The sequence below is a fragment of the Macaca mulatta genome, chromosome 13, assembly GCF_049350105.2.
Source record: "Macaca mulatta isolate MMU2019108-1 chromosome 13, T2T-MMU8v2.0, whole genome shotgun sequence".
Classification (NCBI taxonomy): domain Eukaryota; kingdom Metazoa; phylum Chordata; class Mammalia; order Primates; family Cercopithecidae; genus Macaca; species Macaca mulatta.
Window position 1 is genome coordinate 62,713,278 of NC_133418.1, and position 25,367 is coordinate 62,738,644.

General features: G+C 40.9%; 1 protein-coding gene across 4 annotated transcripts in view; it reads right to left on the minus strand.

The window, feature by feature from the left end:
- COMMD1 (copper metabolism domain containing 1) overlaps nt 1-25,367 on the minus strand; it is a 239,766-nt gene that overhangs the window by 105,841 nt on the left and 108,558 nt on the right. For 2 of the 4 annotated variants that reach the window (XM_028832450.2, XM_028832447.2), the window contains exon 2: nt 16,794-17,075. In XM_028832450.2, the coding sequence (XP_028688283.1) occupies nt 16,794-17,057 (264 nt within the window). In that variant the 5' untranslated portion in view covers nt 17,058-17,075. Of the gene's footprint in view, nt 1-16,793; nt 17,076-17,682; nt 17,804-20,227; nt 21,004-25,367 lie in introns of those variants that run through there. The other 2 variants (XM_077959511.1, XM_028832451.2) reach the window with 2 other exon arrangements.

Below are 25,367 nucleotides of genomic sequence, written 5' to 3' on the forward strand. Positions count from 1 at the left end.
TCTTCAACTTCCACTGAACAAATGCTCATTTTGCCAAGTCTACACCACTGTAACAAATACTCAAATTTCCAAACTCCTAATAAATATCTCAAGAGCAGTTGAACAAAAAGGAGCCAGAACTTGCTGGTTTTGAAGATTCCCAGTCTCTCACATGCAAAAAATACTAAAATAGAAAATGGCTTCCCAGCAAAATTCAAATCCCAAGCACTGTCAAGAAAACATGATGTGGCTGAGGACACAGCTACAAAATTCAACCTTGGTAAGATCCAAGATGATGCCTCTGTACTATTCAGTTAGACAAAAGGCCTCCTAAAGATTTTAAAGGTGTGACTTACAGATTATTTTAATCAAAGAGTAGAGTTTCTAAGAAGCTAAAAGCTATTGCCCCTCAGTGGAATTTCAAGAATCAGAATGGCTTATCTCAAAGAGATTTTTGGGTGTGACTTTTGTCTAATGAAGTGAGCCCAAATATTAACGGGAGACCCATAAGGTTTTGAAGAAAGTTATATTGGCAGAAACACTGCCCATTTCAACTGAAAGAGACAGAAATAGTACAAAATGAAAAGAGGGCCTTGGACTCCCAAACATCTACAGGTTGGAAGTGGATAGAGGAATGTACACAGCTGGCAAAAAAAGCCTACTTTCCTAGTTTTCACAGAAAAGAAAAGAAAACTCAAGAGTGTGAAAACAAAAGCCCAGAAGGTCGAGCTAAGAGCCATAAAGAATTATTTCCAGATCTTAATTTTAATCAAGGAATTACCAACCTGTGCCCAGCTGAATTTCAAAAATGGTGTGACATAATGACACCTTTGTACTAACATTTTCCCTCTGTTTGAACAAGAACGTCTACACTAGTTATCACACACCTGGCCAACCATTGCATCTTGGTTACGTGTGGGGCAAACAATTTGCCTCTTTAGTTTCACAGGTCTTAACATAGAGAAGTGATGTACTCAAGGAGCTGAAGAAACTACATACACCTGAAGAGTCTCATCCAAAACTGGACCTAATTTAGATGACAATATCCTGGACTGTAAGCTGATGCTATAAATGAGAATTCTGCAGAATATTAGGAACGGGTGAGTATATTCTGCACATGGGATGAATGTAAATAATCTGTGGCCGAAGAGTGTATTGTGGAGATTTAGAATATGTTCACAAATTCTCTGACACTTCCTTCAAAATGTAGACCCAATCTTCCCTCCTCTTGAGTGCAGGCTGGACTGACTTGTTTCTACAATAATAAAAAAGCAAATTCTGAAGAAGAGAGTAGGGAGAGAGAAAAATAGTAACTTTTCAGTGCAGAAATCTGATAAATGCTACCTTAACCAAGTGGTAAGGGTTAACATCAACAGTGACATGTGGATTGCATCTATTGCCTAACATGGTGTGACAAGAAAGCTGCTTCAGCTCTGTTGTGTTCTTTCCCAAAATCCATTACTATGGTCTGAATGTGTTCCCCCAAAATTCATGTGTTAGAAACTTCAACCCCAGTGCAGCAGTGTTGGGAGGTAGGGCCTTTTGGGAGATGTTTAGATCATGAGGGCTCCACTCTTATGAATGGATTAATGTCATTATGAAAAGAGCTTGTAGGGCCGGGCGCAGTGGCTCACGCCTGTAATCCCAGCACTTTGGGAGGCCAAGGCGGACAGATCCCTTGAGGTCAGGAGTTTGGGACCAGCCTGGCCAACATGGTGAAACCCCATCTCTACTAAAAATACAAAAAATTAGCTGGGTGTGGTGATGGGTGCCTGTAATCCCAGGTACTTGGGAGAGTGAGGCAGAATTGCTTGAACCCAGAAGGCAGAGGTTGCAGTGAGCTGAGATTACGCCACTGCACTCCAGCCTGGGCAACAAGAGCAAAACTCCGTCAAAAAGAAAAGAGAAAGGAAGAAGGAAAAAAACAAAGGAAGGATGGGAGGGAGGGAGGAAGCGAGCTTGTAGGAGTGAGTTTGCTCTCTTCTATTCTTGTACCATGTGAGGATACAGTGTTCCCGCCCTCTGGAGGATGCAGTATTCAAGGCACCCTCTTGGAAGCAGAGACCAGGCCTTTACCAAACACCAAACCTACTAGCACCTCAATCTTGGACTCCCAGCCTACAGAACTATGAGAAATTAAATTTCTGTTCTCAATAAATTATCCAGGCTCAGGTATGCTGTTATAGCAGCACAAAACACACTAAGACACCTAAAAACCAATCTAAACATGAGAAAACAGACAAGCACAGGTTAGAGGACACACTATAGGATACTTGGCTAGTATTCTTCAAGACTGTCAAGGTCATTTCACAATGTATATATATCTCAAAACATCAAGTTTTACACCTTAAATATATACCATTTGAATTTGCCAATTATATCCCAATAAAGCTGGGAAATAAACAACCACAATGCTCATGAAAAACTGAAACAGTGATCTGCCATGACTGGGAGACATGATAAGTAAGTGCAATTTAGTTAGTTAGCAATTTAGTGGTAGCTTGGATTTGATCCTGGAGCAGAAAGGGAGTATGAATGGAAAAACTGCTGAAATAGAAATAAAATCTGGAGTTTAGTTAGTCACAAAGTACTACTGTTAGCTTCTTATTTTGACAAAAGTACCTTTGTATCATATTGGTTTTGTTTGTCCAGCATGCTTAATTCCTTTGGTGAACTGCTCCTCACTTATTCCCTGTGGTATCAGCTATCAATTTACACCTTCCCTAAATTACCCTAATTCCAATAAACAGTGACTTCTCCCTGGGTAGCCATGTGCCATGTGACCTAAGCAGGGAAAATAAGAATCCACCTTTCATCAATATACACGTGTTGAGAAGACGGAAGTACCTGAAAAGATGGATATGGGCCTGCTACCCATGATCTTACCTCCACATAAAGTCAGACTTCTCTTTTTTAGATAGGTCGTGCTCTGACGCCCAGGCTGGAGTGCAGAGGTACAATCATGGCTCACTGCAGCCTCAATCTCCCCTCCCAGGCTCCAGTGATCCTCCTACCTCAGCCTCCCAAGTAGCTGGGACTACAGGTGCATGCCACCATGCCCAGCTAATTTTTAAAATTTTTTGTAGAGAGGGGGTCTTCCTGTGTTGCCCAGGCTGATCTTGACCTCCTGTCCTCAAACAATCCACCTGCCTTGGCCTCCCAAAGTGCTGAGATTACAGGCATGAGCCACCATGCCCAGCCTGAAGTCAGCGTTTTTAAAGAATTACATGAACAGAGCCACATAACCAAGAGATACCTTCATTTTTCTTTTTTTCTTTTTTTTTTTTTTTGGAGACAGGGTCTCACTCGGTCACCTAGGCTGGAGTGCAGTGGCATGATCACAGCTCCCTGCAGCCTCGAACTCCTGGGCCCAGGCAATCCTCCCACTTCAGCCTACCAAGCAGCTGGGACTACAGGTGCACACCACCATGCCCTGCTAATTTTTTTTTTTTTTTTTTTTTGGTAGAGATAGGGTTTCACCATGTTGCCCAGGCTGGTCTTGAATTCTTGGGATCAAGTGATCTGCCTGCGTTGGTCTCTCAAAGTGTTAGGATAACAGGCATAAACCACTGCACTCAGCCTTTAAATGATATTCTAAGAAGACTAGGCTGTTTTCTTTAGACTAAGGAAATGTGTGTGTGGAGGGAGGCCAGTATCACAGGATCAAAGATCAAACTCATTTTGTGATTAACACTGTTGCATTCACTAGGTTTATCATAATTCAGTTCATGCTTTTGTACTGTATCCACAAGACTATAAAATGGCTCATTAAAATTCAGATATATTTCCTCTGTTATTGACTTATAATCCACTTAGGTTAATAACTCTGGCAATAAAAAGGAAGTTTAGCTTATTTGGCAGTTAATATGAGCTGGTTCCTAGTGACTACCACTCATTAACGTCTTGGGTGATAAGAGCTCTGTTTAATTAATTACACAGAGTTATCTAGAAAATTCAGAAACACGATAAACTTACAACTTATCAGCTTCAATTTCAGAAGTCCTATATTCTGTTTCCCTAGTAGCATAAATCATTTTTTAAAAATCTATACAAAATTTTAAGAATGGCCTCATATCATATGAAAAAATTAACTCAAGTGGATCAAGGACCTAAAGCCTAAGAGTGAAAACTATAGAACTCTTAGTAGAAAACACAGAGGAAAAGTTTCATGACATTGGATTTGGCAATGACTTCTTGGATAGCATACCAAAAGCACAGGCAACAAAAGTAAAAATAAACTGGACTACATCAAAATTTAAAACTTTTATGCATCAAAGGATATGATCTGGAGGGGAATGAAAAGTCAGACCGGAAGAAAATATTTGCAAATCCATATATCTGATATGTGATTGACATCCTGAATATATTTAAAAACTCCTGCAACTCAACAACAACAAAAAAACAACGAAAGTGGGTAAAATGGGTTCAGGTGTTTGGTGTAAGAAAAAAAAAAAAAAAAAAAGAGGCTGGGTTCAGTGGCTCATGCTTGTAATCCAAGCACTTTGTAAGGCTTAGGCAGTGGCTTGCTTCAGCCCAGGAGTTCAAGACCAGTCTGGGCAATATGGCAAAACCCCGTCTCTACAAAAAATACAAAAAATTAACCATGCATGGTAGCTTGCACCTGTAGTCCCAGCTACTCAGGTGGCCGAGATGGGAGGAACACTGGAGTTTGGGAGGCAGAGGTTGCAGTGAGCCGAGATTGGGCCACTGCACTCCAGCTTGGGCGATAGAGCAAGACCATGTCTCAAAAATAAATAAATAAATAAATAAATAATAAAAAATAATAAAAAAGAAAAGAAAAAAGAGGCAAAAAGAAAGAAAAATAAAAAAGATTTTTGAAAATGGGCAAACCTGGCTGGGTATGGTGGGTCACGCCTGCAATCCCAGCACTTTGGGAGGCCAAGGCAGGCAGATTGCCTGAGGTCAGGCATTCGAGACCAGCCTGGCCAAAAGTGGTGAAACCCTGTCTCTACTAAAAATACAAAAATTAGCCAGGCGTGGCGGTGTGTGCCTGTAATCCCAGCTACTCAGGAGGCTGAGCAAGAGAATCGCTTGAACTCGGGAGGAGGAGGTTTCAGTGAGCCGAGATCGCACCACTGCACTCCAGCCTGGGAGACAGAGCAAGACTCTTGTCTCAACAAACAAACAAACAAAAAGGGCAACCCCAATAAGCACATAAAAAAGATGTTCAACATCTCTAATTATTGAGGACTTCAACTCAAAACTACAATGAGATACCACTTTATATACATTAGGATGACAACTATCAAAAAAAAGAAAAAACAACCCTAGAAACTAACAAGTGTTAGTGAGGATGTATAGAAATTGGAACCTTCATGTACTGCCGGAAAAAAACCATAAAATTGAGCAATCTCTGTAGAAAATAGTTTGGCAGTTCCTTAAAAAGTAAAAACATAGAATTACCATATGATCCAACAAGTCTACTCCTAGCATGTACCCCAAAGAACTAAAAACAGAGACTAAAATAGATATTTGTACACCCATGTTCATAGCAGATTAGTCACAGAGCCAAAAGGTGGAATCAACTCAAATATCCATCAGCAGATAAATGGATAAACAAAATGTGGTGTATGCACACAATGGAATATTATTCAAGCTTTAAAAGGAATGAAATCCTGATATGTACTACAATAAAGATAAAAGTTGAAGACACTATGTGTAAAATAAACCAGACACAAAAGGACAAATATTGTATGGTTCTATTTATGTGAGGTACCTAGAATAGGCAAATACATAGAGAAAAAAGTAGAAAAGAGGTTACCAGGGGCTGAAGAGAGGTGGAAATCGGGAGTTACTGTTTAATGTGTACTGAATTTCTGTTTGGGATTTAAAAAAAAAAATCTGCAAATAGATAGTGGTGATGGTTATACAACATCATGAATGGTTCAGATGCACTCCAGCTTGGGCGATAGAGCAAGACCCTGCCTCGAAAAAAAAAAAAAAAGAAAAGAAAAGAAAAAAGAGAAACAAAAAAGAAAAGAAAGAAAAATAAAAGAGATTTTTGAAAATGGGCAAACCTGGCTGGGCATGGTGGCTCACACCTGCAATCCCAGCACTTTGGGAGGCCAAGGCTGCACTTTGGGAGGTGCAGGCAGGAGGACTGCTTGAGCCCAGGACTTCGAGGCTACGGTAAGCTATGATCATGCCGCTGTACTCCAGCCTGGGTGGCAAGACTGCCATCTCTTAAAAAGGAAAACCATCTGTACTTAATACCACTGGACTGTACTTAATACCACTGGACCACACATTTAAAAATGGCTAAAATGGCCGGGCGCGGTGGCTCACACCGGTAATCCCAGCACTTTGGGAGGCTGAGGGGGGTGGATCATGAGGTCAGGAGTTCAAGACCATACTGGCCAATATGGTGACACCCCATCTCTACTAAAAATACAAAAATTGGCCCGGCATGGTGGTGCACACCTGTAGTCCCAGCTACTTGGGAGGCTGAAACAGAAGAATCGCTTGAACCCAGGAGGCAGAGGTTGCAGTGAGCCAAGATTGCACCACTGCATTCCAGCCTGGGTGACAGAGTAAGACTCCGTCTCGGGGGGGAAAAAAAAAAAGTTAAAATGGTAAAATTTTATGTTATGTATATTTTACCACAATTTTTTTTTAAAGTACTAAGGATGGGCTTGGGCCAGAGGCCTTCTACATTTATCTTGGCAAGAGAGCAGTGGCATACATGGAATGAAGCCCAGAGCCAACCAGCCAGTACACACATACTAGACAAACACAGGCAGTTCAACACTGCTGGGCAGGATACACTGTTACCCCTGAGTTTAGGACAAGGGACTTACATCCAAAAATTGCTTCCAAGTCCTCTTAAGGCTTGGCTTCCTGGCTTCCTCTCAAGCACCCCATCTGTCCACAAGAATAGAAACAGACAGCCTGAACAGCTGAAAGTCGTCCAACACCAGGGGCTGCATGCTGGCAAGCTACTAGTCAGAGGCTGAGGACTTCAGCAGTGCCAAAGCCCTGCTCTCACAGGGTCAATGAATCTGCGAAGACATTCATCTTTCTCTCTCTTTTTCTTTAAATCATTTTATTGAGTATAGTATACATAAGAAAGGACACATCATAAGAAAAAATGATTTTCTTTTAAAGTCTATAAAAAATTTATGTTCAGTAATCTCAAGTGCATCTCTTTCTAAGTTCAGAGTTTTAAAAATAAAATTACTTCAGTACAAACATTTTCTTAACTGCCAAACGTTAATTGATTTCTTTTATATTTTTCCCCAAGTGGAAGGGGTAATTATAGCTATCAGAAAACTCAAGTTGTATATTAGACAGTCAACACTGCAATAAGACTGTTTAACAATGACTAGGATTACCAAATTATGTTAACATAGTCTTATAAGAAAAAACAAGGTGTTATCTGTGATTCCTCACTTTCTCTAATTCTCTACATCCCTTCCAAGTCAACTCAAAGTAACTCACCCATATTCAAAACATACACTCTACCTGCTCACTTCACTTCGTTAAAATTACCTTTATTTCCTTGCTGTTATCTCACCTGGACCAGTAAGTGGCCTCCTGCTTTCACTTTTTTCCCCCTACAATATTGATTTTTATTAGTTATCCCTGGGTTTGACAAACAAGTTTTGGAACATATTATTAATAAAAAAAGTTTGTAAAAGAAGGGACCTGTCATAAATGAGAAACAGAGATGGAAATGTGCAATGGAGATTGTGAGAAGTTCACATAAAGTCATTTCTACTATTTTTTGGAGTGGAATATTAATATTGGCTCCATTCATTTCTGAACGCCTCATCTTATTAAGAGAATGAAGGATAACAGTTTTTCTTTTGTTGTTTTGTATTTTGTTTTTCCTTGAAATCCCATTTTACCTAATTACCATCACATGGAGGTCGAGGCAAAAGAGAATTGCTTTTAATGTGCAAAAAAGCAATTCCAACCTTAGTGCTATTTTCCCCCTAGGATCTCAGTATCCCAGTACTGAGATCCCAGTAATCCATTCTCCATAGGTGAATCAAGGCAATCCTATTAGAACATAAGTCACATCACATCTTTCCTTGTTTGAAACCCTCTAATAGCTTCCCATTACACTTAAAATTCTAAACAAGGCTAATTTCTTGCCTTGGTTGCTCCCTCTTCCTGTATTTTGTGCCCCCAGATCTTCCTGGGGCTGCCTCCTTCTTGTCATTCAAAGTTCAGCTCACCTCAGAGAAGACATCTTTCTTCACTCAAATTAAAGTAAAGCCACTTACTTTGAGGTGGGGTCTGGGCATCTTAATTTCTGTTTAAGCTCCTCAGGTGAGTCTGACATATAGTGATGCTTTGAATCACTAGCTAAGTGAATCTTCATTTTGCTTATAATAGCTTTTCTGCCAATTTACTTCTTGCTAGTTCCTACTGACAGCGGGCTGAAAAAATGGAAAACCAACATTGTGGGAGGTGGTGAGAAGGAAATGGCAATCACCAGGGACTTGTACTAAATCACTGCCAAAGGAGCCGGTTGCAGTGGCTCACTCCTGTAATCCCAGCACTTTGGGAGGCCGAGGCAGGTGGATCACCTGAGGTCGGGAGTTCGAGACCAGCCTGACCAACATGGAGACACCCCCTCTCTACTAAAAATACAATATTAGCTGGGTGTGGTTGTGCATGCCTGTAATCCCAGTGGTATGATCTTGCCTCACTGCAACCTCTGCCTCCCAATTCAAGCGATTCTCCTACCTCAGCCTCAGGCATGTGCCACTATGCCTGGCAAACTTTTGTATTTTTAGTAGAGACAGGGTTTTACCAAGTTGGTCAGGCTGGTCTTGAACTCCTGACCTCAGATGATCCACCTGCCTTAGTTGCCCAAAGCGCTGGGATTACAGGCATGAGCCACCATGTCCAGTCTTATTCTTTTTTCTGTTATAAACTTTAAGCATTGCCTTCTATAAATTATACCTTTAAATTCAACTGTAAGTTGAAGACCGTAACTTTAGAACACAAACTATTATGGAACATGTCTTAGAGCTACGAAAAGAGTTGACTCATTCAGAATTAAAGTTTAAGTAAATTCCATGTTCTAAATCTGATATAAAATATGAAATGGAAAATTCCAGGCCGGGCGCGGTGGCTCATGCCTGTAATCCCAGCACTTTGGGAGGCCGAGGCGGGCGGATCACAAGGTCAGGAGATCGAGACCACGGTGAAACCCCGTCTCTACTAAAAATACAAAAAATTAGCCGGGCGCGGTTGTGGGCGCCTGTAGTCCCAGCTACTCGGGAGGCTGAGGCAGGAGAATGGCGTGAACCCGGGAGGCGGAACTTGCAGTGAGCCGAGATCGCGCCACTGCACTCCAGCCTGGGCGACAGAGCGAGACTCTGTCTCAAAAAAAAAAAAAAAAAAGAAATGGAAAATTCCTTTATCTGTTTTTAAAAAATTATTCTAGGCCAGGTTCAGTGGCTCACGCCTATAATCCCAACACTTTGGGAGGCCGAGGTGGGCGTATCACTTGAGGTCAGAAGTTCGAGATGAGCCTGGTCAACATGGTAAAGTGTTGCCTCTACTAAAAATGCAAAAATTAGCCAGGTGTGGTGGTGCATGCCTGTAGTGCCAGCTACTTGGGAGGCTGAGGCCGGAGAATCGCTTGAGCACAGGAGGCGGAGGTTGCAGTGAGCCAAGAGTTTGCCGCTGCACTCCAGTCTGGGCAACAGAGGGAGACTCTGTAAGTAAGTAAACAAACAAACAAACAAACAAAAAATGTATTCTAAACTGATTTAAGTATCTTCAAGCTGTTACATTTTACCAATCCCTACTGACAAATAATAGTTGACTGTCTATCAGAAAACTAGTTTCACTAATTTCTTTGGAGGCTATCCTTTAGTACATTATTAAAAGTAAAAATCAACCTTAAATACAAGAATTATCAGAAACAAATTTGTATTGCTTGCATTACAGCTTATATAACCAAACACGATATCTGTTCCCCTTGGTAGCTATTTGGAGTAAGACAACATGATCTCAAAATGGTGACTGAATGTTGATAAAATAAAATGGCATTTTGCTTAATCCCTATATCCTACCCTTACAAATCTCTCCATGTATTTACACACATACACAGTTATAAACAAATATATATGTGTGTTTGTATGAGAGAAAGATTGTGTGTGCATGCGCACGCAACTTTGCTGCTTCCCCTATGACACAAAGCAGATAGCTGTGGATGTTCCTCAGGCTTGTAAAGCTACAATGGTACCTGATCAAGCTCAGTATAAACTGATTTTATTTATTTATTCATTCATTCATTCACTCATTCATTCATTCATTTAGAGACAGGGTCTCACTCTCTGTCACCCAGGCTGGAGGGTATTGGCGCAATCACAGTTCACTGCAGTCTCGACCTCCTGGGTACAAGGTATCCCCACTCTACCGAGTAGCTTGGATTACAGACGTGCACTATCATGTCTGGCTAATTTTCATGTTTTTTGTAGAGAGGGGGTCTCGCCATGTTGACCAAGCTGGTCTCAAACTCCTGGGCTCAAGTAATCTGCCTCCCTCAACCTCTCAAAGTGCTGGTATTACAAGTGTGAGCCACTCTGCCCAGACATAAACAGATTATTAATTATAGGTTTTAGCAGATTTACTCCTTATTTACTAGCTAGAATTACAAAAGGAGATCAGTGTATAGTTATGTGTAGCTTAACGATGAGGATACATTCTGAGAAATGTGCCATTAGGTGATTTATTGTCTGAACATGATAGAGTGTACATACACAAACCTAGATGGTGTAGCCTGCTATACACCTGGACTATATGGTATAGCCTATTGCTTCTAGGCTATAAACCTGTACAGGGCATTACTGTACTGAATACTGTAGGCGACTGCAACACAATGATAAGTATTATATTTGTGTAACTAAACATATCTAAATATAGAAAAGGTACCTTTAAAATACAGCATTATCATCTTATGGGACCACTATCCTGTATGTGATCCATCAGTAACTGAAATGTCATTATGCAGAGCATTATTGTATTTATTTCAAAAGAAATTTATAAATTAAAAATAAACGAATACCTTCCCTTGAGATTAGAGGTTTATCTATGTTTCAGACAAAATTGCTGGGTTTTTAATATAGAGTCCAGCCTATTTTGATTCTGTAATGTATGATCAGTGCATATCCCCCTCATCTAATTGCTTATAAATGACAGGAGTGAACATGAGTTGGTTAGAAAAAACAACTAGATCAGAAAATATAAAAATCTGTCTTCCTCTATAGGTCTGCTGAAAACTCAACCCAAAACTAGAGAAGTACTTGAACTAAACCTTACTTGAGAAAAGGCAAGAACATTTGCCATTAATAAATACATTAAAAAACAATACTGAAAAGAGCTTAATATTTTGGGATCTCCACATGCACGCATCTTAAAATGTATGTGCAAGAACAATTTAGTACTAAATGGTTCAGTACTGAGACTGAGTCTAAATGTTTCCTCACAAAATGTCCCTTTGGCCTTGAAGGACAAGAAGTCATAAAAGAAAACACATCTTCATAAAATACCCAAATTTAAGCCAAAAAAGAAGAAATAAGCATAAATGAGACTCCACTAACGGTATAAATTACCATCCCTTCTCCCCAGTTAGTGTTTAAAAAAAGAAAAACACTTCTATTATAATTTCTACTGAAGTTCCAGGAAAGGAAAACACAACAAAGGTGTTAGGTGAGCAAATATAAAACATTTCTAAAGACATATGCCTGATTCCAATAGTCCTCATGGCTCAGATCTCACAGTGATTTATGGCCAAATACGACAGGATTTCAGTCTCATAAGCAAAGCACTTGATGTTCATCTTTTGGATATAAAATATTCACCTTAAAGCTTTCTGCATGTTTTTACAATTGAATCATGTTTTATTTTTGCAAAATTTTTACTTCTGTTGGAAAAAAATTCACTACAAGCAAAGTAATTGCATCACTAGTTCCTACTCATTTTCTCTAGTTTTGCAGATTTCAATTAAGGTATACTGCCTTAGTTATTTCTCTATTACTTTGGCTTCCTCATATATCAAAGGATACTGCAATATATACTGTGGTTTAGAAAACAAGGTTATGTATGTACTTGGCTGCCGATTTTCAAATGTACTTTTTAGACCAAAGGAAAGTAATACAGACAAACTGAACAGGAGAGAGAAATTTAAATGGGGAGTGAGGGAAACGAAAGAAATCCACCTTCACTAGTTCCTGAATAAATAATTCCAAGCACTCTACAAATTACGTCAAGTAGAAGCAATATGCCAACATATATTGACTTCTTGACATAAAAATATGACACCAAGTTCTATTAACACATCAAATTCAATTATTTCAGCTACCTTTAACACAGTGGTTCTCAACCCTGGATACTGAAATCTTCTGGGGAGCTTTAAAGAATAACGTTACCTATGTTCCACCCCCACAGATTCTTATGTAATTGGTCGGGGTAAGGCCTGAGCATCAAAATGTTTAAAGCTCTGAATGTGATTCTTATGTGTGACCATGGCTGAGAACTACTGCTTTAAAATGACATATACTGAAGACAACACTTTAGTTGTCCTGGGTGACACAAATAGACATACACACACACCAGAGTTCAACAAAAAACGGGCCACCCTTCTTGGAAGCAACTTCTTGATATCCTAGGATCGTTAATTCTCTCACAAGCTCATCCAATGTCAGCAGTGTGAAAACAACTTTGATGTGGGCGCCTATAGGTGTTCTAAAAATTGGGCACTTGATTTAGTGGAGTATTTCATAAATAACACTAATCTAGAAGCTGGCCTAAGTACTAACCAAGGATCCAGTTCTCACAAAAACATTTCCTGTAGGATGTGGGCGGTATATTTTACTGCCAGTCTAGGTTCTATTATTGTTTACTTTATTCTTTACAACTTTTCTTGACTTCATGTATTTGTATTAAAAAGGATTTTATAGGCCGGGTGCAGTGGCTCACGCCTGTAATCCCAGCACTTTGGGAGGCCGAGGCGGGTGGATCATGAGGTCAGGAGTTCAAGACCAGCCTGGCCAAGATGGTGAAACCGCCATCTCTACTAAAAATACAAAAAATAGGCCGGGCGCGGTGGCTCAAGCCTGTAATCCCAGCACTTTGGGAGGCCGAGACGGGTGGATCACGAGGTCAGGAGATCGAGACCAACCTGGTGAACATGGTGAAACCCCGTCTCTACTAAAAAATACAAAAAACTAGCCAGGCGAGGTGGCAGCGCCTGTAGTCCCAGCTACTCGGGAGGCTGAGGCAGGAGAATGGCGTGAACCCGGGAGGCGGAGCTTGCAGTGAGCTGAGATCCGGCCACTGCAACTCCAGCCCGGGAGACAGAGCGAGACTCCGTCTCAAAAAAAAAAAAAATACAAAAAATACAAAAAATAAGCCAGGCGTGGTGGCAGGCGCCTGTAATCCCAGCTACTCGGGAGGCTGAGGCAGGAGAACTGCTTGAACTCAGATGGCGGAGCTTGCAGTGAGCCCAGATTGAGCCACTGCACTCCAGCCTGGGCGACAGAGTGAGACTCCGTCTCAAAAAACAAAAAAAAAGGATTTTATGGGCTGAAGTGCAATATCAATCATTTTCATTGTGACCATTTCTTTACTACTTTGAAGTATGTGATATACAATAAACTGCACATAATAAAGTATACAATTTTATAAGTTTTGACATATGTATACAATCATTGCTACACTTTCTTCTTCTTTTTTTTTTTTTCCCAAGACACAGTCTCTGTAACCAAGGCTAAAGTGAAGTGATCCGATCTCAGCTTGCTGCAACCTCTGCCTTCCAGGCTCAAGTGATTCTCGTGCCCCAGCCTCCTGAATAGCTGGAACTACAGACACACACCACCACGCTCGGCTAATTTTTTGTATTTTTAGTAGAGACAGGGTTTCACCATGTTGGCCAGGCTGGTCTCAAACTCCTGACCTCAAGTGATCTGCCTGCCTCAGCTTCCCAAAGTGCTGGGATTACAGACATAAGCAACCTGTAACCTAAAAACCTATGATAGTATTAATGAAATAATATCATAGCTTTCTAGGAGTCTTAAAATAGATATGTTTTCATATTCCTTCCCAAATGTTAAATATAGACAAAATGAAATAAGCACTACTGGCAGGATAAAAACTAAATAGCCGATATAAATGGCTGGTAAAACTTAGATATCCAAGTGTACTTATTATACTTTTCTAATCTGTTGGATTTGTGTGTGTGTGTGTATAAAAATATCTGTCACATAACATAATGGTTAAGAGAACAGATGAGTGTTTTTTTTTTTTTGAGACAGGGTCTCGCTCTGTCGCCCAAGCTGGAGTGCAGTGGCACGATCTCGGCTCACTGAAAACTCCACCTCCTGGGTTCACACCATTCTCCTGCCTCAGCCTCCCGAGTAGCTGGGACTACAGGCGCCCGCCACCACGCCCGGCTAATTTTTTGTGTTTTTAGTAGAGACGGGGTTTCACCGGGTTAGCCAGAATGGTCTTGATCTACAGATCTCGTGATCCACCCGCCTCGGCCTCCCAAAGTGCTGGGATTAGAGCCGTGAGCCACCGCGCCAAGCCGGGTTTTTTTTTTTTTTTTTTTTTTTTGAGACAGTCTCACTGTTACCCAGACTGGAGTGCAGTGGTGCCATCTCGGTTGACAGCAACCTCTGCCTCCTGGGTTCAAGTGATTTTCCTGCCTTAGCCCCCTGAGTAGCTGGGATTACAGGTGTCTGCCACCATGTCCAGCTAATTTTTGTATTTTTAGTAGAGATGTGGTTTCCCCATGTTGGCCAGACTGGTCTCGATCTCCTTGCCTCAGATGATCCACTTGCCTCAGCCTCCCAAAGTGCTGGGATTACAGGCGTGAGCCACCAAGCCCAGAAACAGAACTCACTTTAGGATCAGACAAACTAGTCAACAAGTACAAGTAGCATAAAAAGGTACTCCAAATTTAAAATTTTTCTTTTTTTGCAGCAGGGTCTCCCCCCCAGGCTGGAGTGCAGTGACGTGATCTCTGCTCACTGCAACCTCCACCTCCCAGGCTGAAGCCAATTCTCCTGCCTCAGCCTCCTGAGTAACTGGGATTACTGGTGCCTGCCACCATGCCCAGCAATTTTTGTTGTTGTTGTTTTGTTTTGTTGTTGTTGTTTTGTTTTTGTATTTTTAGTAGGAGAGATGGGGTTTTATCATGTTGGCCAGTCTGGTCTTGAACTCCTGACCTCAAGTGATCCACCTGCCTTGGCCTTCCAAAGTGCTGGGATTACAGACATGAGCCACTGCACCCGGTGAAAATGTTTTAATGAATTATCTTTTTTTTTTCTTTGTAAGTGGAATCTCGCTCTTGTCGCCCAGGCTGGAGTGCAGTGGCTCGATCTCAGCTGACTGCAACCTCCGCCTCCCGGATTCAAGCGATTCTCCTGCCTCAGCCTCCCAAGTAGCTGGGATTATAGGCGCCTGCCACAATGTCTGGCTAATTTTTGTATTTTTAGTAGAGACAAGGTTTCACCATGTTGGCCAGGCTGGTCTCAAAGTCCTGATCTCAGGTGATCCACCCACCTTGGCCTCCCAAAGTGTTGGGATTACAGGCGTGAGCCACTGCGCCCGGGCCGAATTATCTTTTATTATTTAAAAAAATTTTTTTTTGGAGACAGAGTTTCGCTCGTATTGCCCAGACTGAAGTGCAATGGCATGATCTCCAGCTCACCACAACCTCTGCCTCCCGGATTCAAGCGATTCTCGTGCCTCAGCCTCCCGAGTAGCTGGGATTACAGGCATGTGCCACCATGACCAGCTAATTTTGTATTTTTAGTAGAGACGGGGTTTCTCCATGTTGGTCAGCTTGGCCTCGGACTCCTGACCTCAGGTGATCCGCTCACCTCGGCCTCCCAAAGTGCTGGGATTACAGGCATGAGCCATCGTGCCCAGCCCTGAATTATCTTTTAAATTAAAATTAAAGTCAGTACACAACTGCAAACACTAAAAATCTAAAGAAACTATAAAAGAAAATATGTGAGAAAATCTGACAGCTCAAAAATACTCTCATCATTAAGAAGAAATAAATTTCTATTGTAGGATATAATAGAAGCACTTACTTATTTATCTGAAAATAAATGTGATTAGCTAATTCAGTGACCTGGGTTTTCCCTTCCTAATTACCAATTTATTTTTTTTCCACCAAAAGACATAAACCAGATCATTAAAAGTCTGAGCTGGCAGTCATCTGGAACGCAAAGTGAACGACTTCAAGAAAAACCATATAGACATTAAAATTATCTGCCATAATGACTACTGAAACTGTTGGGGAAAAAAGCACTGTACATAAGTTTAAATTGAGAATTATTTGTGACCTCAAGGACAGAGATAGCACATTTAGGGGTCTTTAGGAACAATGTATTAATGTAAATTAAGATACACTGCCTCCTATCCCTGACTGATTATTAAAGATGACTGGATGAGATTGTGCTGCCTAATCCGAATTCTTGGTCTTTATTTATTATATCTATTATTGCCTTGGAAATTCTAACCAAATGCCAAGGATTCTGAGATCTAACCAAATGCAGTAGTGGTCAGCTTCTGAGCAATCACGTTATTAGCCCATTCGGTTCTTCTGAGACAGCTGCCAGGACCTGAGGCTAGTTTCCAGACTCTGTCCACAAGTAAGAGTATCCAAATTTTCAGATGATTCTACCTCTGAAAAAAGGATTCTAGGAAACAGTGTCTTTTCCTATTGCTGTTATTGCATAAAATCAATCTGAATGAACAAGCTAACATGTAATGAAAAATATAGTTTACAAAGGAAAATTGACTTAAGTTTAACTCACCTGTCCATATTTGCCTAATTCCAGCTCTATAATGGCAACAGGCGTGTGTATTTGAGCTGAATGCCTTGACTGAGACTTGCCATCAACTCTCCAGCTCAGGCCCCGAAGCCCGCTATTCCAGCGGCTCTGGTTCATGAGGCTCTCACGGATTTTTGTCTTGTGGCTCTTCCAGAATTTGGAAATGACAGCAGCTTGGTCAGATGTGATCCCACCTTGCTTTTTGGTTTGAGCAGTCAAGAATGCTTCCAGCTGGTTGAAATCCATGTCTGCAGACGCAATAGACTATAAAGATGACAGAAAAAGCAAATAATTTGAATTTAGTAGGTAACTAAAAAGGATAGCTTCTTAACTACAGATCATATTTTGAGTGACTCTTAAATCACTGAAACAGGCCAGACACAGTGGCTCACGCCTGTAATCTCAGCACTTTGGAAGGCAGAGGCGAGATCACTTGAGGTTAGGAGTTAAGAGACCAAACTGGCCAACATGGTGAAACTCCATCCCTACTAAAACTACAAAAATTAGCCAGGCATGGTGGTGCATGCCTGTAATCTCAGCTACTCAGGAGGCTGAGGCACAAGAATCGCTCGAACCAGGAGGTGGAGACTGCAGTGAGCCAAAATTGCACCACTGCACTCCAGTCTGGGTGACAGAGAGAGACACTGTCTCAAAAAAAAAAAAAAAGTCACTGAAATAAACTTTCATAAAAGGTCATCACGGGACAGTAAGGAGGCCAGGTACGGTGGCTCACACCTATAATCCCAGCACTTTGTGAGGCTGAGGTGGGCAGATCACTTGAGGTCAGAAATTTGAGACCAGCCTGGCCAAAATGGTGAAACCCCATTTTTCTACTAAAATTACAAAATTGGCCGGGTGTGGTCGCACACACCTGTAGTCCCAGCTACTCGGGAGGCTGAGACAGAAGAATTGCTTGAACCCAGGAGGCAGAGGTAGCAGTGAGCTCAGATCACACCACTCCACTCCAGCCTGGGCGATACAGCAAGACTGCACTGAAAAAAAAAAAAAAAAAAAGTGGGTAGGGGAGGGGGTAGACAGTAATGAGAATAAGCTCTTTATAGCAAAAATACTCCATTTGGAAACATCAAATATCAGAAAAGCTACTGTTAAAAATTCCATGTCACTCAATTCGGTATCAATAACTAGAATATAATTTTTAAATATCCAGTTCTATGGTGGGGAGATAAAACGAAAATTTTTTTGAAGTAATAAAACAAGCCAGGTGTGGTGGTGTGTGCCTGTAGTCCCAGCTACTTGGGAAGCTGAGGCAGAAGGACAGCTGGAGCCCAGAAGTTCAAGTCCAGCCTGAGCAACAGAGCAAGACCCTGTCTCTAAAATAATAATAACAATAAAACAAAAGAATTAAATTAATTGGTTGTCTAATAAAAATCTTACATAATTTCACAGTGCCTTATAGCCAGGCTTGGTTTGATATACTTCAACTGTATAATGCCTTATCCATATGATGCACTAAGTAAATTATTAAGTGAATGTATTATCTTAGCTTTGAAGTCCATCTTCAGCCAAACAGCTCATTCACAATAATACTACTGTGAAATTATTTACTACTTTATACTTTCCCATAAATTTTCAAAAGTTAATTGCCATTGAATCTGGATTCTCTATTCTAGTATCCAAGAAAACACAGTAACTAAATATAAGCTCAAGCATAGTAACATGCCTTAAATTTGCACAGTACTCTTTAGCATACCATAGCATTTTCACATCTACAGGCGTACTTCATTTTATTGTGCATCACTTTATTGAACTTCACTTTATTATACTTCACAGATACTGCATTTTTTACAAATTGAAGGTCTGCGGCAACCCTATACTAAGGAAGTCTATTGGTGCCATTTTTCAAATAGTATATGCTCACCTTGTGTCTCTGTGTCACATTTTGAAAATTCTCATATTTCAAACTTTTTCACTATTTATATCTGTTATGGTGATCTGTGATCAAAGATCTTCAATGTTACTATTGGAATTCTTTCAGGGCACCATGAACCATGCCCATAGAAGACAGATAACCTGATAAATGTCTTGTGTTCTGACTGCTCCAACCACTGGCCGTTCCTTCTCTTTCCCTCTCTGCAAGCCTCCCTATGACCTGAGACACACAATATTGAATTTAGGCCAATTAATAACCCTACAATGGCCTCTAAATATTCAAAAGAAAGAGTCAAACGTATCTCATTTTAAATCAAAAGCTAGAAATGTTTAAGCTTAGAAAGGAAGCCAAGATAGGCTGAAAGCTAGGCCTCCTGTGCCAGACAGCTAGCCAAGTTGTGAACGCCAAGGAGAAGTTCTTGAAAGAAATTAAAAGTGCTACTCCAGTGCACACACAAATGACAAGAAAGCAAAACAGAGCCAGGCGCAGTACAGGTTCACGCCTGTAATCCTGGCACTTTGGGAGGCCGAATTGGGCAGATCACTTGAGGTCAGGAGTCTGAAGCCAGCCTAGACAACATGGTGAAACCCTGTCTCTACTAAAAATACAAAAATTAGCTGGGCGTAGTGGTGCACACCTGTAATCCCAGCTACTCGGGAGGCTGAGGCAGGAGAAATGCATGAACCCAGGAGGCAGAGGCTGCAGTGAGCCGAGTTTGCACAACTGCACTCCAGCCTCAGTCTGGAGGACAGTGTGAGACTCTGTCTCAAAAAAAAAAAAAAAAAAAAAAAAAAGCAAGCAAGCACAACAGCCTTCTTGCTGATATGGAGAAGGTTTTGGTGGTCTGGACAAAAGATCAAACCAGCCACAACCTTCCCATAAGCCAAAACCTAATCGAGGGCAAGGCCCTAACTTTCTTTAATTATATGTAGGTTGAGAGAGGTGAGAAAGCTTACAGAAGAAAAGTTTGAAGCAAGGTTGGTTCATGAGGTTTAAAGAAAGAAGTTGTCTCCATTAACACAAAAGTACAAGATGAAGCAGCAAGTGCTGATGTAGGAGCTGCAGCGAGTTATCCAGAAGATCTAGCTATTTGATGAAGGTAGTTACACTAAACAAAAGATTTTCAATATAGATGAAACAGCTGTATATTGGAAAAAGATACCATCTAGGACTTTATTTTTTGTTTGTGAGTTCTCATAAAGTAGGACTTTCACAGCTAGAGAGAAGTCAATGCCTAGCCTCAAAGACAGGCTGACTCTCTTGTTAGAGGCCAATGCAGCTGGTGACTTGAAGTTGAAGCCAATGGTCATTTATCATTCAGAAAACTCTAGGGCCCTTAAGAATGATGTTAAATCTACTCTGCCCATGCTCTGTAAATGGAACAACAAAGCCTAAACAGCACATCTGTTTACAGCATGGCTTGCTGAATTTAAAATATTCAGCTGAATTTAAAATACTCACAGTGGGCTTAATATTTTAAGGAAACTACTGCTCAGAAAAAAAGATTCAAAATATTACTACTCACAAACAATGCACGTAGTCACTCAAGCGCTCTGATGGAGACGTACAAGGAGATGTTATTTTCATGACTGCTAACACGGCATTCATTCTTCAGTCCATGGATCAAGAAGTAATTCTGACCATCAAGGCCTTTTTTTTTTTTTTTTTTTTTTAAAGAAATACATTTTGTGACCAGGCATAGTGGCTCAAGCCTATAATCTCAGCACTTGGGAGGCCGAGGTGGGCAGATTGCTTGAGCCTGGGAGTTTGAGACCATTCTGGGCAACATGGCGAGACCATGTTTTTACAAAAAATACAAAAAAATTAGCCGGGCGGGGTGGTACACATCTGTGGTCCCAGCTACTTAGGAGACTGAGGTGGGAGGATCATGTGAGCACAGGCGGTCAAGGCTGAATAAGCCAAGATGGCACCATTGCACTCCTGCCTGGGCGACACAGCAAGACCCTGTCTAAAAAGAAAAAGAAAAAGAAAGAAATACATTTTGTAAGGCTATAGCTGCCATAGACAGTGATTACTCTAATGGATCCAGGCAGAATAAACTGAAAACCTTCAGGAAAGGATTCACCATTCTATATGCCACTAACAACATTCATGATTCATAGAAGAATGTCAAAATATCAACGTTAACACGAGTTTGGAGGAAGTTGATTCCATTCCTCATGGATGACTTTGAGGAGTCCAAGACTTCAGTGGAGGAAGTAACTGCATATGTGGTGAAAATAGCAAGAGAACCAGAATTCGAAATGAAATCTGAAGATGTGATTGAATTGTTGCAATCTTATGATCAAACTTGAATGGATAAGAAGTTACTCGTTATGGAGGAGTAAACAAAGTGGTTTCTTGGTATATAGTCCTAGTAAAGATGCTGTGAACATTGCTGCAGTGACAACAAAGGACTTAGAACATTACAGAAACTTAGTTGATAAAGCAGCGGCAGGGTTGGAGAGGACTGACTCCAATTTGAAAAAGGTTCTACTGTGGGTAAAATGCTATCAAACAGCATCACATGATACAGAGAAATCTTTCATGAAAGGGAGAATCCACAGATGCAACAACCTCATTGTTGTGTTATTTAAGAAACTGCCACAGCCACCCCAACTTTCAGCAATCATCACTCTATCAATAAGCAGCCACTGACATCAAGGCAATTCAAATCCCACTTCTGACACACACACACACACACACACACACACACACATACACATATTTAGAAAACAAAAACAAGATACCAAGGCAAGACCCTCCACCAGCAAAAAGAATATGACTTGCTGAAGGCTCAGGTAATCATTAGCATTTTTTAGCAATAAAGTTTTTAGGTTTTTTTGCGGGGAGAGATGGGGTCTCTGTTACCCAGGCTGGAGTGCAGGGGCACAATCATAGCTCACTTGTAGCCTCAAACTCCCGGGCTCAAGTAATCCTCTCACTTTGGCCTCTTCAACAGTAATAAAGTATCCCTTAACTAAGGAATGTATATTGCTTTTAAAGACACAGTGCTATTATACACTTAATATAGTGTAGTATAATATGGTATGGTACAGCATAAACACAACTTTAATGCACTAGGAAACAAAAAAATTCATGTGACTCGCTTAATTGCATTATTCACTTTATTGTGGCCACCTGGAAGCAAACCCATGGTATTTCCGAGGTATGTCTGTATTACTACACTTGACCCTCATAATCAATTTTCAAAGGCAATGGGGTAGATAATAGTATTATAGTGCTCTTCACTCTCAACTTATAGAAAAGGAAACTGAAGCTTCAAGCAGCCAACTGATTTTTCTGAAAGCACCATGAGATAAGTGCAGGGACAAAGCCTCAACTGTTAAGCCAGGTTTCCCTCTGATTAGTTGTCACAAGTGACTACATAGAGAAGTAGACTCGGTATCACCACCACTGAAAAAAATGTAAACTGGTACATTCTGCCAACAATGATACAGAGATGCCAGTCCCTAATGAGTAGCTACAATGCTTCAGTTGCTGGCCTTCAGAGATCCTGAGAGATCAATGATTTGAAGAGTATTACCACAAATTTTTAATTAAGGTTTAGATGTTTGAGTGAGGAACATGTAAATGTTATCAGAACTTAGAGAGCCAACAGTGAATAGAAAAACTGAGAGATAAGATAGAGAAGGCAGTCTGCAGCCGGATTAAAGTGTATCAAGTTTAGACATTGTTATATATACACAATGAGGGGCCACTAAGGGCTAGGTAACTGGAAAATCATGATGCAATGTGTGGTTTAGAATGCCGAATTTGGCCAGGTGTGGTATCACGTGCCTGCAGTCCCAGCTACTCCAGAGGCTGAAGCAGGAGGATTGTTTAAGCCCTGGAGGTTGAAACCAGCCTGGAAAACACAGCAAAACCCTGTCTCTCTTTTAAAAATGTTTTTAATTAAAAATTTTTTTTCTAAACTGAATCTGATAACAGTAAGTAGTTGGACTGAAGTGGGAGATTATCAGAGGGCTAGGGCAATGGAGCCTAGGGGAGGACAGCAGCAGTTAATAACTTAGTCCCAAGAGTAAGCTTCCCCTTGCCTCTTCTTTGCTATGCCCCTATCTGCTAGTGGCCATGGGGACTGGCATAAGCCCCAAACCAGACAGATCACAATGTCCTCCTTTCTCTGGGCACACTGACTGGTCTAAATGAATTTCCCAATTTAGGGCAGGAGAAATGGTCTTGTCTTTTTGGGTCATAGTATAAGAAGGACATGAGGCTGGGGTTACAGACAGCATTTTCTTGAACCTTTTGGCAAAAGCACGTCTGCAAGAAAATAGAATGAAGCCAAGGAGAGATGAGAGTGGATTTTAATGGGGTGATACCCCTGTTTTACAGTTCCCAAGAGCCTGGTTCCTGCAGGCCTTCCTGCAATTCTATAATGCTATCTCGGCATCCTTCCTACAGACAACCCAATATTCCATCGAGTATTCAAGGTAGTTTGAGCTGTATTCCTATCATTTGGAACCAAGAGTCCTGACTAAAAGAGGGTGGTGGCAGTGGGAACAGAAGAATGTAAAGGTAGACAACACAAGGTAGAATACAGGTAGAGCAAGTGAGACTGGAGCTGAAAGAAAAACAATATATCTTTCATTTCTTCATTAATATAAAAAATTGTATGGTAAATATTACAACTTTCTGGTACATTAAAGATATTTCACATTACAATTCAATAAACATTTACTGAATATTTGCCTATTTACCAGAAAGCAGGACCCCAAACCTCTGGCTATGCCAATCAATACAAATACAGGCTGGGCATGGTGGCTCACACCTGTAATCCAGCACTTTGGGAGGCTGAGGTGGGCAGGTCACCTGAGGTCAGAAGTTCAAGACCAGCCTGTCCAACATGGAGAAACCCCATCTCCACTAACAATACAAAAATTAGCCGGGTGTGGTGGCAGATGCCTATAATCCCAGCTACTCGGGAGGCTGATGCAGGAGAATCATTTGAACCCAGGAGGTGGAGGTTGCAGTGAGCCAAGATTGCGCCACTGCACTTTAGCCTGGGGGACACAGCGAGACTCCACCTCAAAAAAAAAGAAAAGAAAGAAAAAAAAGTATTATTTTGTATAATATACTTATAATTAAGTAAAATTATTTCCACTGGCACCTTGCTTCACAATGTTATGTCACAACTCAGGTAATTTGTATCATTCTTCTTCTCAAATAATATCAAGAGGTATCCATTCTGATATAATTTCATCTGTGACAACAGTTATTTTGGTTGGGTTCCAGTCAGTAATATCTTGAACTAGGGTCAATTCATCCAAATTTAGAACAATTAAAAATTAAATGAGAAACTGATTTTGGTTTGGGTTCAAAGTCATCAATTTTCATTTAAGAAATGCTTGAATAGCCACCATAAAACAGATACTGTTCACAGCACACCACTTCCATCTACTGGCAGCCTAAGCTGACAGCCTGGTACTCATCCTTTATTCTTTTCTCTCTTCTACATCTTCAATCAGTGGTTTTCAACACTGGCTGCACATTAGAATCCTGAAGTACAATTTTAAAATATCAGTGCCCAGCTATTTTCCCAGAAATTCTGATTTCTAGGAATTACAGAGCGAAGCCTAGGCATTGGTATTGTTTAAAAGTTTCCAAAGTGATTCTGGCAGGCAACGAAGTGTTAAAAACAAATGCTGGCAGTAAAATGAGTTTGAAAAGAAAAAAGAAAAAGAAAAACAAATGCCTGTAACTTTCCATTGTCAAGTTCTACTGATTGTTACATCTGAAATAATTATCTAATAATATGTCCCCTCTGGTTTGTCCCTACTAGCTGGTAGAAGCACTCACTATCTTGAACCTAAACTAAGTGTGGACCCCCTCCAGTCTATGTTCTATACCACCATCAAAGTGATATATCTAAAATATAAATATAGGATGCTGGCACTTGCTTGTTTAAAGTTATTCCATGGCTGCCCATTACTTGCTTCAGTGGTGGTCGGGCAGGATGATGTGAAGCACTCTCCTAGGAGGTATAAGATAAGTTGTACATAATATAGTTAGCAGTAGTAGTAGTACAAGTATTGAAGTTTGTAAAGATTTTTATAAGTATAAATCAGAGGGTTTTCAAAGTATCCTTATATTAAACAATTACCTCCCTCATTTTAACTGTTTACTTGAATGGAAGAAAAAAAGAAAATGACAAACACAGGAACTCTGCAGGGAACTATATCATGCATGTATTACTATCATGCACATGTTAAATGTGTCACAGAGGAATAAAAATTTGAAAACTGATAAAACAGAACAGTGGTTCTCAACCAGGTAGTATTAACCTCCCAAAGGCACCTGAGAAATGGTGGAGGCTACATTTGGTTTCACAGTAATTGGAGGGAGTGCTGTTGGCATTAAGTGAGCAGGAGCTACGGATGCTCGGCATCCTTCGATGCCCAAGAAATAGGAGTTGGCAAGCTTTCTGTAAAAGTTGTAACCATCGCCGGGCGCGGTGGCTCACGCCTGTAATCCCAGCACTTTGGGAGGCCGAGGCGGGCGGATCACAAAGTCAGGAGATCGAGACCACGGTGAAACCCCGTCTCTACTAAAAATACAAAAAATTAGACGGGCGCGGTTGTGGGCGCCTGTAGTCCCAGCTACTCGGGAGGCTGAGGCAGGAGAATGGCGTGAACCCGCGAGGC